Source organism: Aquila chrysaetos, chromosome 3, assembly GCF_900496995.4.
Source record: "Aquila chrysaetos chrysaetos chromosome 3, bAquChr1.4, whole genome shotgun sequence".
Lineage (NCBI taxonomy): Eukaryota > Metazoa > Chordata > Aves > Accipitriformes > Accipitridae > Aquila > Aquila chrysaetos.
In genome coordinates, this window is record NC_044006.1 from 17,425,617 (window position 1) to 17,439,092 (window position 13,476).

The window sequence follows — 13,476 nt, forward strand, 5'->3', positions numbered from 1 at the left end:
CAGGAACCTAGCTGCCCATCAGCCTGAAGTAGGTAGTTTCCTTTGCAGTTTCTTGTTAGGGAATACTTATATCCCCTTTATTTTCTTTTTTTTTTTTTTTTTTTTTTTTTTTTTTTTTTTTTTTTTTTTTAAAGGCTTGCAAATACAGAGGAATCTCACTGACTGGGTAAGAGAAACACGAACTATCTATACACAAAACACTATAACATACAAGAAATTAAATAGTTCAGTCTTCCAGGAAGTTTTGATGCCATCTGGGACAAATGTACCTGAACAGTTTGAGAGAGTCATGATTTGAAGTTGATTCTCTGCCTCTAACCTTTTCTATTTCACTTTTTAACAAAAGTTTTGAAAAAAGGTACACTATGATAGGCAAGACTGCCTCAGTTTATTAGAAACAAAACTGAAAACAGAGGTAGTTCAGAACACAACTCTTAAATAACGGAATAGTAGTGCATTCCTACATTTAAAGGAAAAAAAAAAAAAAAAACAAACCACAAACACATTCCACCCCAGTGTTGTGGTGTTTGACAACATAAGACCCTTCATGTCCTAATAAAGTGTACAAAGTCTTATGTCTACACACTTTTTTCTTTATCTGAACAATATTCAGTGACAAATTAAAAAAAAAAAAAAAAACAAACAAGAATACAAGAGGCAAGAAAGTATCAAAAAGACAAGGTTCCTTCCAGCTGGGAGGCACTTTAAGGGACTTCCCTTCAACTGGAACTTGAAGAAAACCCAATGAAAAACAGCATTGTTGAGAAGACAAAAGGAAATCACTACCCTGTTTAGCCAGGGATCCCCACCTACAGCATCTGAAGGCTAACCAGGTTGTTCTGAACTTGTAACAGAGGATTCAGACAGTAACTGAATGTTCGTTACTGTGAATTAATTTGCACCATAAAGTTATACCAATAAAGCAACTGGAAAATAGGTTAGTACCGGGATAGGTAAGCTGGTAATATTTCCTCCCCAGTCTTCTTGCTACAAAATATCCTACACAGTGTCCCGCATGCCTCTGCCCTTCCCGCTTCATAGTTGTCTGGGAATTCACTTGCATCAAACATGGGGTTGGAAGCCATTGTGTCTGTGGACATTTGTGATCCTTTCCGGCGAAACTCCATGCTAGCTTGAGTTGCTATAGCTGGGAAGAGAAAAAACAGCGTTTCACAGTGTTTGTTAACATATATAATAGGCTCATGGGATCCTGGACACAAAGATCAAGTCAAATTTAGTAGTTATCATGAAGCTGTTAGTTCACTATGTTTGAGTCAGTGCCTCTGTTTAGAAAGTATTTGTGGGTGTAACTAACATTTTTCTTTATGAAGGTCAGTTGTTGTCATCCTTATATTCTAGAGCCTGTCCCAACTTTCTGCTGGAAAGAGCACATTTATATCCAATATTAGCTTCCTACTCTCTCTGGTGGACAAGGATCTTCCCTCACCTAGTTCTCATCTCCAGAAAAATGGAAGTACCACCTTGCCTTGCTGCCTTCAAATACCAAAACACATTTAGGTGGTGCCATTACTGTGACCTCCAAGCCAGTGGTTAATTTTTAGGTGGCCAACTAATCTCTTACGCTGCTCAGAACACCAAGCTGCTTTGATCCAATTTTGTTGTATAAACATACGTATTAAAAAAAAAAATTAAAAAAAAAAAATAATCACAAATTCTATGGACCCATATCAGAAAGAGAAGTTTGCTGAAACCAACTCTCCTGATTTGGTCCCTCTCTCCTCACATGCCTACTGAAATTGCCAAATGAAGTTGAGGTTAGACAGCCTCCAGACAGCAGCTACCAGGGAGGCTGGCCCTCTCCTACTCCCTATCCCACAATATGCTCTACAAAAGTCTCTCAGGAGCCTGCTGTTACCTAAACAGGACATGGTTCTGCCGAGCTTTGTGCTCCCTTCCTGTAGGATGGTTCTGCCAGTCCAAGCCAGTTAAATTCATGTCTTCCTAGAGAGACCTCTGGTCCCCTTTCACACATCAGTATCACATGCATACGATGCAGGAGGCTACTCGCTTTACTAGCTTCATCCTTCCTTCCAGGATGGCAACCAAAAAAACCCACTGCTCTCAATATGATTTTTTTTTTTTTTCTCTTTTTTTCATTTTTTACTTGGACAACTTCACTCTTGGATAGCTAATGGCAGAAAGAGCACACTCATTTTTAACTAAGACTGTATTGATATTCAAAACTTCTCTAAGCTACAAAACAAACAACACATAATGTGTGCTCCTAACAGAGTCAAGCCAATGTAGTTCTACCAGTACCAGAGAACTTACTCTATTCTCAAGCCTGGGACACTGGGGAACATCAGGTTCACAATCTGTCTTGCAAACAAAGGCCCATTAACACTTCGACAGTTGGAATACTTGTTAATTTACAGATAGGTTGGTTTGTTTTATTTTTTTAAAGGAAGCATCCTAATGACAAGTGTCTACTCCTAATTTTTGTCTTTAAATTCATTGTTTAACTTACTGTTACCTTACAAATTTTCACGACATAAGCAGCAAATAAGCACAAATCTTTATGCATCTTCCCATGAGCCATTTTTTGTCCTAAATAAGCTATCCAGCAATATATTGTAGTTGGAAAAAAACACTACATGCACAATGCATACAAATCAAACACTAGGTCTGTAAAATAAGCTTTAAGTAAAAAAAACATGGTTAGTGCAAAGTCCTGAAACTCATGACATGATCACAGACTAAAGTACAGAAAAGATGGGACTGATTCAGGCAGATTAATTTGCTTTTGCCAACAATCCTCCCCAAAGACACACACAAAAAAATTACTTGTCTTTTTCAAGTAAAAGTGCAAAAGCTACAAGAGACAATGAGAATGAATTTACAAATAAAATATGGGTTTATGGAAAAAGAAAAGCATGACCGCAATTAAGGAAAAGCTACTGGTTCCTACTTACAAGATTTATAAGAAAGAAGAATTTGGATAAAAGATGCTGCAAGATAATAGAAATAAAATGGAAACAAATCAAAGGACAGCAGTAGTTATAAAATACTTTTAAAGATGGTGAAATTGTAATATAAGTTAAGAAGCTTTTAGCTTTTTTTAAAAAAATAGATTAAAAGCTTTATGATATAGCAAGCTCGTTAAACACACAGGAAATTGGCATTCAGGTCCAAAATTATGGTTTTGAAAGTATCATGCAAAACAATGAACAAAAAGTTACAAAACACTAATAAGATTTAGAGCTGTTCGTATCAATGTACATCAGTTCTTTAAAAGGATGTATTAACCCTTCCCAGCTCAAGTACATTTCCCTATGTTGCACTGTATATGGAATATATACTAGGCTATCCTAAGGCTTCTGTGACTTGGGGTACACCTTGTAGGGGGGAGGTTACTTACCTGCAGACCCTCCTTACAGCAATACTTCCGCTTCCAAACCATGTGTTCCTGACGGTATTACAGCTCCATCTTCCCTAAGCCAAGTTGCTAACAATGAGTATACCTGGGCATACCTCCCCTGGCCACCAGCTCAATCAAAATCTTCCAAAGCAGAAATAAAAGGCAGAACACTACCAGAAATATCAACATCTCAAAAACAATCCCCAGAGAAAGAAGAGAGGAAAGACTCCAGTAGCCAGGTACCAGGAGAGAATGCCACCACCTCTTAAGAGCTGCTTCTCTGAATGTGCAGGGTCAGTTCAAGACTTGTGACCAAGCCCCACAGCAACACTCAGGATGTCTCTAATCAGGCCTTCTTATAGCTTGCTCCTAGACCCTCAGAAACATTCTTTGGGACATTAATATTAATGACAGTAGGACCAGAAGAAAGAAGGGTAAAACTATACCCCAAGACTCCCTCACTGCCAACAGCACCTGGGTGATACCAGCAACCTGCCTAGGTAAGACTCCTTCAGGTGCTATAAAACACACAACTGGCAGGCTTGTGACTGACTTCTTTAGGTACAAGGATTAAGAATGAGCCCATTAGATTGGAAGATTCAGCTGTTGAAGTGCTGGCACAAGGTATTCTTAAGTTTCTCCCAGTTCTCACAAGTTGTTGAGGACAGCAACTAGCAGCAGCATGCACTGTATGTATGGCCAAGCTTGTCTAACCAAAACACATCTTGCCAGTGAAATTGCATTCAGCGCACGCACACACCCCCCAGAGCTGTCACATTCAGGGTTAACTTCATAAAAAAGGCTTCATAGCAAATTTCTTATGAAGGCATTTTCTCAAGTACCAATCATAGGGAGCTATTTATGCCACACTAAGAGCTAAATAAATACCATGCAGCCATCTAATTCTAAAGAGTACACCAGCAGGATGCAGCTCCTTTCAAACCAACTATGCATTTTCGAACACATCGTTTTTCGCCTCTCACCACAATACAGAGTAATGTTCATTGGCTGTCTGCTATAAAGCCATAAAGCTTCACCATCAAGGTCTCAGTGCAGAAACTAAAACCTGATACAGGACACTCCATGCACAAAAGCATTACACCAACAATGGCAAGATCACCGTTTTGCTTCAGAACCCAAACACCACCACAAGACTCTTGAAGGACAGGGCTCAAAGAGCAAACAGAAACACTGCTTTCCAGGTGATAAATTCCACCAGTACTCAGCCATACACAGATGACCTCCAGCTAATCTTGTGTGAGAGAACAATTCTCTCTCTTCCCAAAGAGAGACAGACAAAACCACAGCAACCACAAATGTGAAATACCTACGATTACCCTGAATTGTGCGAGGGTTGGTACAAGAATTTTACCAATGAAGATGACAAAATTGAACAACAGTGGGGCAGCAGTTATATTGACAGAACCAGAGAAGAGTTGAAGCTGGAGGGGACCTCTGGAGATTATAGAATCAGCCCCCCCCCCCCCCAAAGCAGAGTCAAGTAGAGCAAGTTCAGTTACCCTTCCACCCATCCAGATATTTTTCATCTCAGAACCTACAAAAAGCTGCACATTTTTTCCACCAGTCATTTTCTTGACTTCCTTTCTGGAGATTAAGGAGTTCAAGAAGTAAGATATGCAAGGCTCCAGGACAAGGAGAAAAGCAAGCGTAGATAGGTACTCATTCACATCAGCCTTGATCTGCTCTTTACTTCCTAAAGCTTATCAAAAAGACTTGTGTCGTAAGATGGGAGAAGGACAATGTGCTAGTCCATGTGAATCAGTAGGGTTCGTTTAAAAGAACTGAACTAAATTCTGAACTAGAACTTGAGACCGCAGCTCATCCATAGGGTTACTTGTTAGGCACTTGCATTTAGCTCATGAATACCTCTTTAGAAATCATGTCACAGGGGTTCTCATTAAGAATGTGTCACATGACAGAAAAGGAATAAGAAACACACACTAGAAAAATGTAGCGTTCCAGAAAGATGTCCCAGGGCAGGAGATCTCTCTGCGGGACCAAGGAATAATCTGTATCAAGATACTTCACCTCTTTCTTTTTCAAGATATTTCACCTCTTTCAGTCCTCCAGCCAGCAACAAAACAGAGAAATCATATCAGAGAGCTATGACAGAAGAAATTCTTAACTGCATGGCATTGAAACCAACTGAAATTGGAAGGCTTTAAAGCTATTGAAGTCTTATACAGCTGCAGTCCCAGACCTAAAAGAAAAATTGTGCATATGGGCCAGTGGAAGACAACACTACAGAGCAAAGCTGATTTTAAGTGCAGACACTTCCCAATCATAAAAATATTTAAAGCATTCATAAAAATAATAGTGCTTCCTGAAGCTAATGCAAAGATTATCAACAGCAGTGTCAAACATGGTAAGAATATTCAAGCTAGTGGCAAAAGTGTTACTGTACTAGGCTACAGAGGATAGCAGATGGACCATGATATACAGGTACAGCCAACCTGCAGCCAAAAAGAAAATTTTTGTCCTTTCCTAAGGGTAGGTAGGAATTGTGGCAGCTAACTGTCCCTTCTCTGCTGTCCTCTTTCTTCAAGCCACATCTATACTGGGTAGCATGAGCAGAGGCACGTGGATGGGCACAACATGCAGATCTGATTATTACTGATGGGCCCGCCTTGTGTGATGGGGGGGGGACCACAGTACACAACCTTTCCAGCCCACTTCATCAGCCCAACACAGCACCTCCTGCCTTACACTGTTTGAGGAGGAAAAGACTTCACCTGGAGGCATCAGGCTTCACAGATTAGACTCCCAGAACAGAAGCTTTTCAACTGGGACTTCAACCTGATTTAAAAGACACTGATGTTTCAAGTCAACAGAAACTGCAGGAGCCTAGCCTTTTACAAGTCTTGCTACATTTTCCCGCCTAAAGCAGAGGCTGAGCAAACGGATTTATCCAAAAGGATAAATCAGGCAATCAGACTTAGGTGCCTCTCTACAGAGTTTCAGCAGTATGGATCCACCTTCAGTTTGCTCTCCTTCCGACAGCCCGCCATGGCATTGCTGTGACCAGTACTTTACGCAGCAGTAACAACACTCATGGCATCCTGGAAGGGCAGCAAACACTTGACGAAATTCTTTAAGTTAATTCTGTCTTCCAAATTGCTACAAAAGCGGTTTTCTGGGTCTCCACCAACAGAATTCTCTCAGATCCACTGCTGCTAATAAATGGCAGAATGGGTGACATGCAAAGACTGGTCTCACTAAGGCATGCTCTGAAGAGCACGGAGGAGGAACAGAATTGAGTGATTTCCAAGTAGTTGTTTCTAGTTTTCAGGAAGCTAGTAAGTCCCTCTGTAAGGCTAGCAATATTACAATTTTCTGACTGCAGTTAGGCGACTTAAGACATTGCATATATGAATAGAAGGGCCTGGAACCTCTTCAAGGAAGTCAATCATTTTGATTTTGGATGACTGTACTTCTGCTAGAATCACAACACATCTGTTTACAGCTGACACTGTTGCATAAGCAGCATCTCAGCTGACATCCTTTTCAGGTTAAGCACTTCATTAAAATTGCTCAAGATACAGGTTATGTCAAAATTAAAACAATCCAATCAATCTGAAAAGCATTAAATACAGAAATATATTAGCTGCATATGCAACTGAACACACCCTCAAATTATGCCTTACTCATTCCTAAGCTCAGCTATTTCTCTAGTAATGTGTCACAGGCCTTTTACAGAGGGACTTAAACCTCCTACCACAGAAATCCACAACTGAACACTTTGAAAAACCATACACTGCATACCTAAAAATACCTTTAATAGATCCCAAATGCTAAACCTATCACCTCTACACAGGGATTTGTGACACAACAAACAAGGAAGATCATCAGTTTAACTGCTGCTGTCAAGTCCCACTATAAACCCAACTTGCTATAACAAACCTCTTCCTCCTATTTTTCTTACCTAGGCCAGCGAGCTCCTGATAGATAGATCTCTTGGAAGAGTTTAGCAGACATTCAAAATACTACATGAACAACAGGAAAATTGCCAAGAGTGAGAAAGTTTATTCTTTTCTGAATATTATCACCAAAAGGAAGAAGAGTGATAAAAAGCCTCTCTAAGCACAGCACTAATTCTGCTGTCATGTCTCAAAACATTTAACCTCTGAAGCTGAGCAAAGCATAGGAGACAAAAATAAACCTAGCAGTTAAGGACTGAAGACAACCAAGGTATCAAGCCATACACAGAAACATGTAGCAACAATCACTGAAAGGCAGCAAGTTCACTTGTTATTTTAAGGACTTCTGTTTTCATAACACTCTCCCAAAACAAGGAGAAGTACCACTTGGTACAGTATCTGGAGTGATGTTTGACAATTTTTCAAACATTAAAAAGTCACTATAAAAAGTTGCTATTACTCAGAGATACTCAAGCAGATTTCAAATTAGGAAGTGGACTCTTATCACATTATTTCCTTCACTTAATAAAATTTTCCCCACTAGCATAATTGCAACTGCCATGCTTGTTAGAACAAGGGAGTGTTAAATAGGAAAAAGTTTTTTTTTTTTAGTTTTAAAGCCCCCAAACACCCGCTCAGCTAATAACAGGCTAGCTCAGCTGGGAGGGGTTAACCACAATACAGCACTTCAGATTTTCTTTTTTTTTTTGATGATGCATATATTAATCTTGCAGGTAGGAAATGTAAATAAAACAAGGAAAAAAGCGTACATATATTTTTCAGTAATATTTACCAGTCATGCTGCTGTCTCTGTTTATTCCATTATGAAGTTTACAGTGAACAAATGCTGCATCAAATAACCACGACCCGAAGAGGTTCAAGATGCTGTTAACCTTCGGCCTGCGAGGAGCTGGTAGTGGCCGTGGCTCAGAACTTGTCTGGTTTGGGCTAGAGAGTGGAGAAGTAGAGGAGGGTTGGTGCTGCACTTTTGAAGTATGTGCACTAGTTACCTATTTGAACAGAAGAACAGATCAGCTCCTAGAAGCACGGAAATTACTTCCTCTAACAGAGAAAACTATCAAAAGAGTCAGCTACTTAAAAACAGAATATGAAATCTTACAGTGCTGGTTTTCATGGTTGCTTTATTCACAGTCACTGCCCGATGCCTTCGGTTATGGGGTGGAGTGGTGTTGGTAGCAGTGTTCTGGGGCATGCTCAGCCTATTTACTGGTGTGGGTGGTGCGCTATCAGACCGGGGCCGTGAAATCCCTGTAGATCAAGAAATAAAGCAAGCTTTCAGCAAAAATTCCATAGGCTCATATGCAGCAGCCCAGTTGGTAAGCATCTGGGCCTTCTGTAAATAGATTAGCTTTCCCCCACACCCCAAACAGCAGTAGTAAGAAAAACATCTTTCCCCTTTTACTATTAGCAGAAATAAATGCACAAGCAAAAGAAAACCCTGCTAACATTAGATAAGCAAATGATTAAAACACACTAGAGAACTCCACACCTTAAGAAAATGGGAAATGCACACAGGAGGACCAAGTCTAGAAGCAGGCAGAGGGAAAGGGGCAAGGTTCATTTGCCAAAGTCAATTTAACAGCCAACTCCTGCCAAAATTCAGATGCCTCATGTTTGCCTGCCTTTCCCAACCATACCTCTCACACCCCATTCTGAGATACCTCTAACCCTTCAAAGCCATCTTAGCTCACTAAATTAAGATAAAACCCATCCACCATGCAGTTTTCTGCTGGTTTTGTGAGCTGAATCAGCTTGCTGAACAGCCAAACACTAAGTCAGTACAAGAGGTGGGGTAAAAAAAGCAGAGCAAGCTATAATTTTTCTGGCAGTAGCAGGATATTAGATCAGTCTTTACCCAGCTTCAGGGAAGTACTCATGGTGTATAAAGCTACTCTTGCCAGTCAGAATCAGAAGCAACTAGCCCTCTGCAAAACTTCAAGTGACAAACACCACTTCTTCCCATTTTAATGAATACCACCATCCTCACACCCCACTTGAAAAACCAAGTGTGGAATTGCAATGTGTTTGAAGATTTACCACAGATTTTTTTTGCCCATGTTAATTAAAGCACTCAAGTACTTTTCGTAACACATTACAGAACAACTAACTCCTGCTAAACCGTTAGTGTTACACCTCATGCAGAAGGCAGAGTATGCACTATGAAATGTATTGTTTTGGTACACTTTTTTGGAAAAGACGATGCAGTATTTTGCCAAACGCACACATTATGTACATACGCATCAGTGAGGGTAAAATAAAAAACCATGTGCTTTAGCACTTGAGGTAGAAGGCAGTGAGATCTCCCATTAGCCTTAGCTGAAGGGGTCCATAATGCAGTTCTAAATCTGCCTGAGCACACTCTCATGTCCATACCTACAGCTTGACTTTAGTTTCACCAAGAGCTCTCCTGTGCCTGAATGCATCACAGTCTGCAGTCTATGTCTTTGAACTCCAGGTGGGCTATAATCACCCTAGGTGTTTCATCTTGCTAGTTGAGATCTTCCGAAGTCTGAAGTCTCCGATTCAACATCCTATTAAAAGCTCATGTAGGCAGAAAGCTCCTGGCAAGCTTACAGGAGAGCCTGGGCTGCTGGGGCCTGCAGAAGCGCTCCACAGCTGGCCAGCGTGGAAGACCTCAGCCCCAGATACGGTCACGCCCCCCCACTGCATCCAGACAAGGAGTTGTGTATGATCACTGTCACCCCAGTGGGAATGGAGTCTCAGGCAGCCAAATGCAGAACACAAAAAGGACTACCACACCATTAGTGGATTAAAAATCTCAGGTAAGAACCCTAAACTATTTTTAAGGTCCAAGAGGAATTCACTACAACAGCTATCCCAGCAGAGGGGCATGCACTGTGCAAAGCTATCAAATGCTCAGCTTCTTCCTCTGCCTCCACTTCAAGATGCACCCTTCACGAGTCTTACATTACAAACTATTTTCTTCACTGAAAATTAATTACTAACCACACTTTCACAAAAACCTTGGACCTAGTACGTTTTTCCTCAATACATACTATACTTAACAGCTTTTAAAAAAAAAATTTTAGTTCAGCTTACACAGCCAGTAAAAGACACTTCAGAGGAACACCTACTAATGCCCAGTTGGACTTTTTCTTTTTTTTTTTTAAATTACTGTTTCAGTGCTGACTGCCAAATCATATTATCATAGGTAGGAAGATAGAGTTTGACAGAGTAACATAAGGAGATTGTTTCTGTAGATTGGGCCATATATTGCCTATATACAATCCTCCTGTATTGGGTCTGGCTGAGATGGAGTTAATTCTCCCATAGCAGCCCTTGTAGTGTTGTGCTCTGCACTGGTAGCTAGAAAGGTATCAATAACACACCAGTGTTTTGGCTACTGCTGAGCAGTGCTGGCACAGCATCAAGGCTGTCTCTCCAACATTTTTGCCCCCTCAATGGCAGGCTGGGGCTGGGCAAGATCTTGGGAGGGGACATAACCAGGACAGCTGACCTAAACTAACCAAACAGATATTCCATACCATATGACGTCAGCTCAGATATAAAAGCTAAGTAAAGGGAGATGGAAGGGGGGCATTTTTGTCTTCCGGAGCAACCACTACGCGTACCAAAGCCCTGCTTCCCAGGAAGTGGCTAGACATCGCCTGCTGATGGGAAGTAGAGAACATCATCATTTGGTTTTCTTTGCTTTCGCGTGCGACCTTTGCTTTCACTTTATTAAACTATCCTTATCTTGACCCACGAGCCTTTTGTTATATTTTCTCCCCCCTGTCCAGCTGAAGAGGGGGAGCAATAGGGCAGCTTTTGTGGGCACCTGGCACCCAGCCAGGGTCAACGCACCAAACCTCCTTTAACAAATTATGATATTATTTGACAGACTACTGAATATTTTAAATCTCACATCTGGTATTAGTAAAAAGCAATCATTAAAATTCCTTAAAATTGGTAGCAAGACAACTGGAAGAACACAGTCCACACAACAGGTTTCAAGATTCAATATCACCGCTTAAGAAAAATGACCATTTGCTCTTTTACATCGCTTTTTAAACAAAGCTATTCCTTTGTGTGAAAAGTGAAATCTGTTGTGACAACAACTTGTTTACAGTGGGGAATACTGATAAACCTTTTCCTTGCAATATTTTTACAGAAACACAGAATGTATTTCTAGTAAAAAGGATCTTCTAATTCAGTGAGACAGGAGGATCTTAAGGTGCTTTGCTTAAAAGGACTACACCATTCAGGTTTTTCCAAAAGACAAACGTGTAAAAGCTGACAGTCTAATTCCACAGCCCATTTTTTTTCTGAACACAGTTTACATATCTGCTCAAGTCTTCTGCAGTCTCACATCAGCTCACACTTCTGGCAGAGGACAATATTTGTTTGCATACATTTAAGCAAAAAAGCAGTAGGAGACAGGCAGCTCTTCGGAGTTCACAATAGCACATTTTCTCTGAAGAATTTTTAATAAGTCTGAAGCATACTAAGAATAATGCTTTAGATTTCAGGTGCTAGTGTTACTTAAAACTTACCAGCCAGCGCTTACATCTACTTTACCTTTCAGTCAAACTTGAGCTACTCTGTTACCGGCAGACACAAAGAAACACAGCTTTTCTCCTCAGCAATACTAGTCACCCACTAATCAGAAACTGAGCGAAACTGGCACTTGTAGTATAAAGATTAGTCAAAATTCAATACCTTATAAAAGCAGGCACTACACACAGCTGTTGCCACAAAATTTATAAACAAAGCGGTCAGTGCTCACAACATGCTAAAAGCATAACACTTGCAAAACAAATAAATAAATCTGAAGTCTAAAGTAAAACCAGCCATCTCTTCCCCAAACAAGGCTTCTTTCTCTATTTGTCTAATCAACAATGCATTTGAAACTAAGGCCATCTACAACCATGCATTCAAATATTATTATTGTGTATACAGATGGTCATTTAGAAGTGACCTGAGGTCCCTTCCCTATCAATTCCAGGATATACTTGCAAATAATAAATTGTTATGACTGTATTTATGGAGAAGACAAGATTTAAAGAGAATAAACTAATGATTAAGTTACTATTCCTAGCTACCCACAGGTAAAACAAAAGCATTACCTAGGAATGCATCCACTAAACAGCTGATCCCACGCATGGCACGAAAGAATATTTGAGGCAGATGTTTAAGGCAGGGGTACTGATTCAGTTCTTGAGTCATCCCACTCACATTCAGAAACTGCTCCTGAAATTTCGGGGTAGAGCTAATAATGGCTGGGTTACTCAAATCCACAGGATTACTGCACACAAAAAGAGCAAAATATATTCCAGTCAGTTTAAGAACAGCTGTTAGGACTTTAAAAATACTTAAAGATGCAATAGTTTAAGGCATTTAAATAACAACGCAAAACAGCATCCAACATCAATATATTTTTAGCTGTTACTCCATCACAGGAAGTCAATTTTCAATTGCTGGTTTGGCAGTACTTAATTGTCTTCATTTCAAGCATTACCCAAATACACTGAATAATTTTATTAAGATCTAATGAACCAGAGCATACACTTGATAGAATAAACCCACCATTGCAGTAATATTAATTAGTTACAAGGTCTTTTGAACTCAGTTTAAGAGGTCTTTACATTATTACAACTATTCTCAAAATGTAAGCGATGAATTAAATATTGCCAAACAGTGACAAGAAAGGGAGTGGCTTGTAAAAGTTTGAGCAATTTTTCCTCACTGATACAAATCCTGTAACAGCAATTCCAGATTTGAAGAGTACAGCACTTGTGACATTACTATCACAAATGAAGAAAAAGAACAGATTTTTTGTTAGTTAAGAAGTACATTTTAAACAGTCTAATGCTTATCTACATTTAATTAGTAAATAATGCTTTATAGGAAAAGCTTAATATTCTGGCCATTCAGAACATTAATGCAATGCCATTCCCAAGTATCTTTAAAACCAAACATGCCACTTGATTCTCTTGTGTGTTTAAGGAAGAATAACATGGATGTTAAAATTAACTGTATAGCTTTCTTCATAAAAACAAAGAGATACACCCATTTTAAAAATAGTCTTTTGTAGGTTACATTTAACACTCTGGAGAATAAATGGAAGCAGTATACATCTCTCAGAGCTATTGTTCTGCTTTTCCTGTTTGCTATCTC

At 39.8% G+C, this 13,476-nt stretch overlaps 1 protein-coding gene across 6 annotated transcripts in view; it reads right to left on the bottom strand.

Moving 5' to 3' along the window:
• The window catches only part of RALGAPB (Ral GTPase activating protein non-catalytic subunit beta), a 65,078-nt gene that overhangs the window by 33,733 nt on the left and 17,869 nt on the right, over positions 1 to 13,476 (bottom strand). For 4 of the 6 annotated variants that reach the window (XM_030008842.2, XM_030008841.2, XM_041122227.1 and 1 more), the window contains 5 exons: positions 12,426 to 12,604; positions 8,438 to 8,586; positions 8,111 to 8,327; positions 2,934 to 2,969; positions 946 to 1,147 (listed from right to left, as the gene is read on the bottom strand). In XM_030008842.2, coding sequence (XP_029864702.1) covers positions 946 to 1,147; positions 2,934 to 2,969; positions 8,111 to 8,327; positions 8,438 to 8,586; positions 12,426 to 12,604 — 783 coding nt within the window. The remainder of the gene's footprint in view (positions 1 to 945; positions 1,148 to 2,933; positions 2,970 to 8,110; positions 8,328 to 8,437; positions 8,587 to 12,425; positions 12,605 to 13,476) is intronic. The other 2 variants (XM_030008844.2, XM_030008843.2) reach the window with 1 other exon arrangement.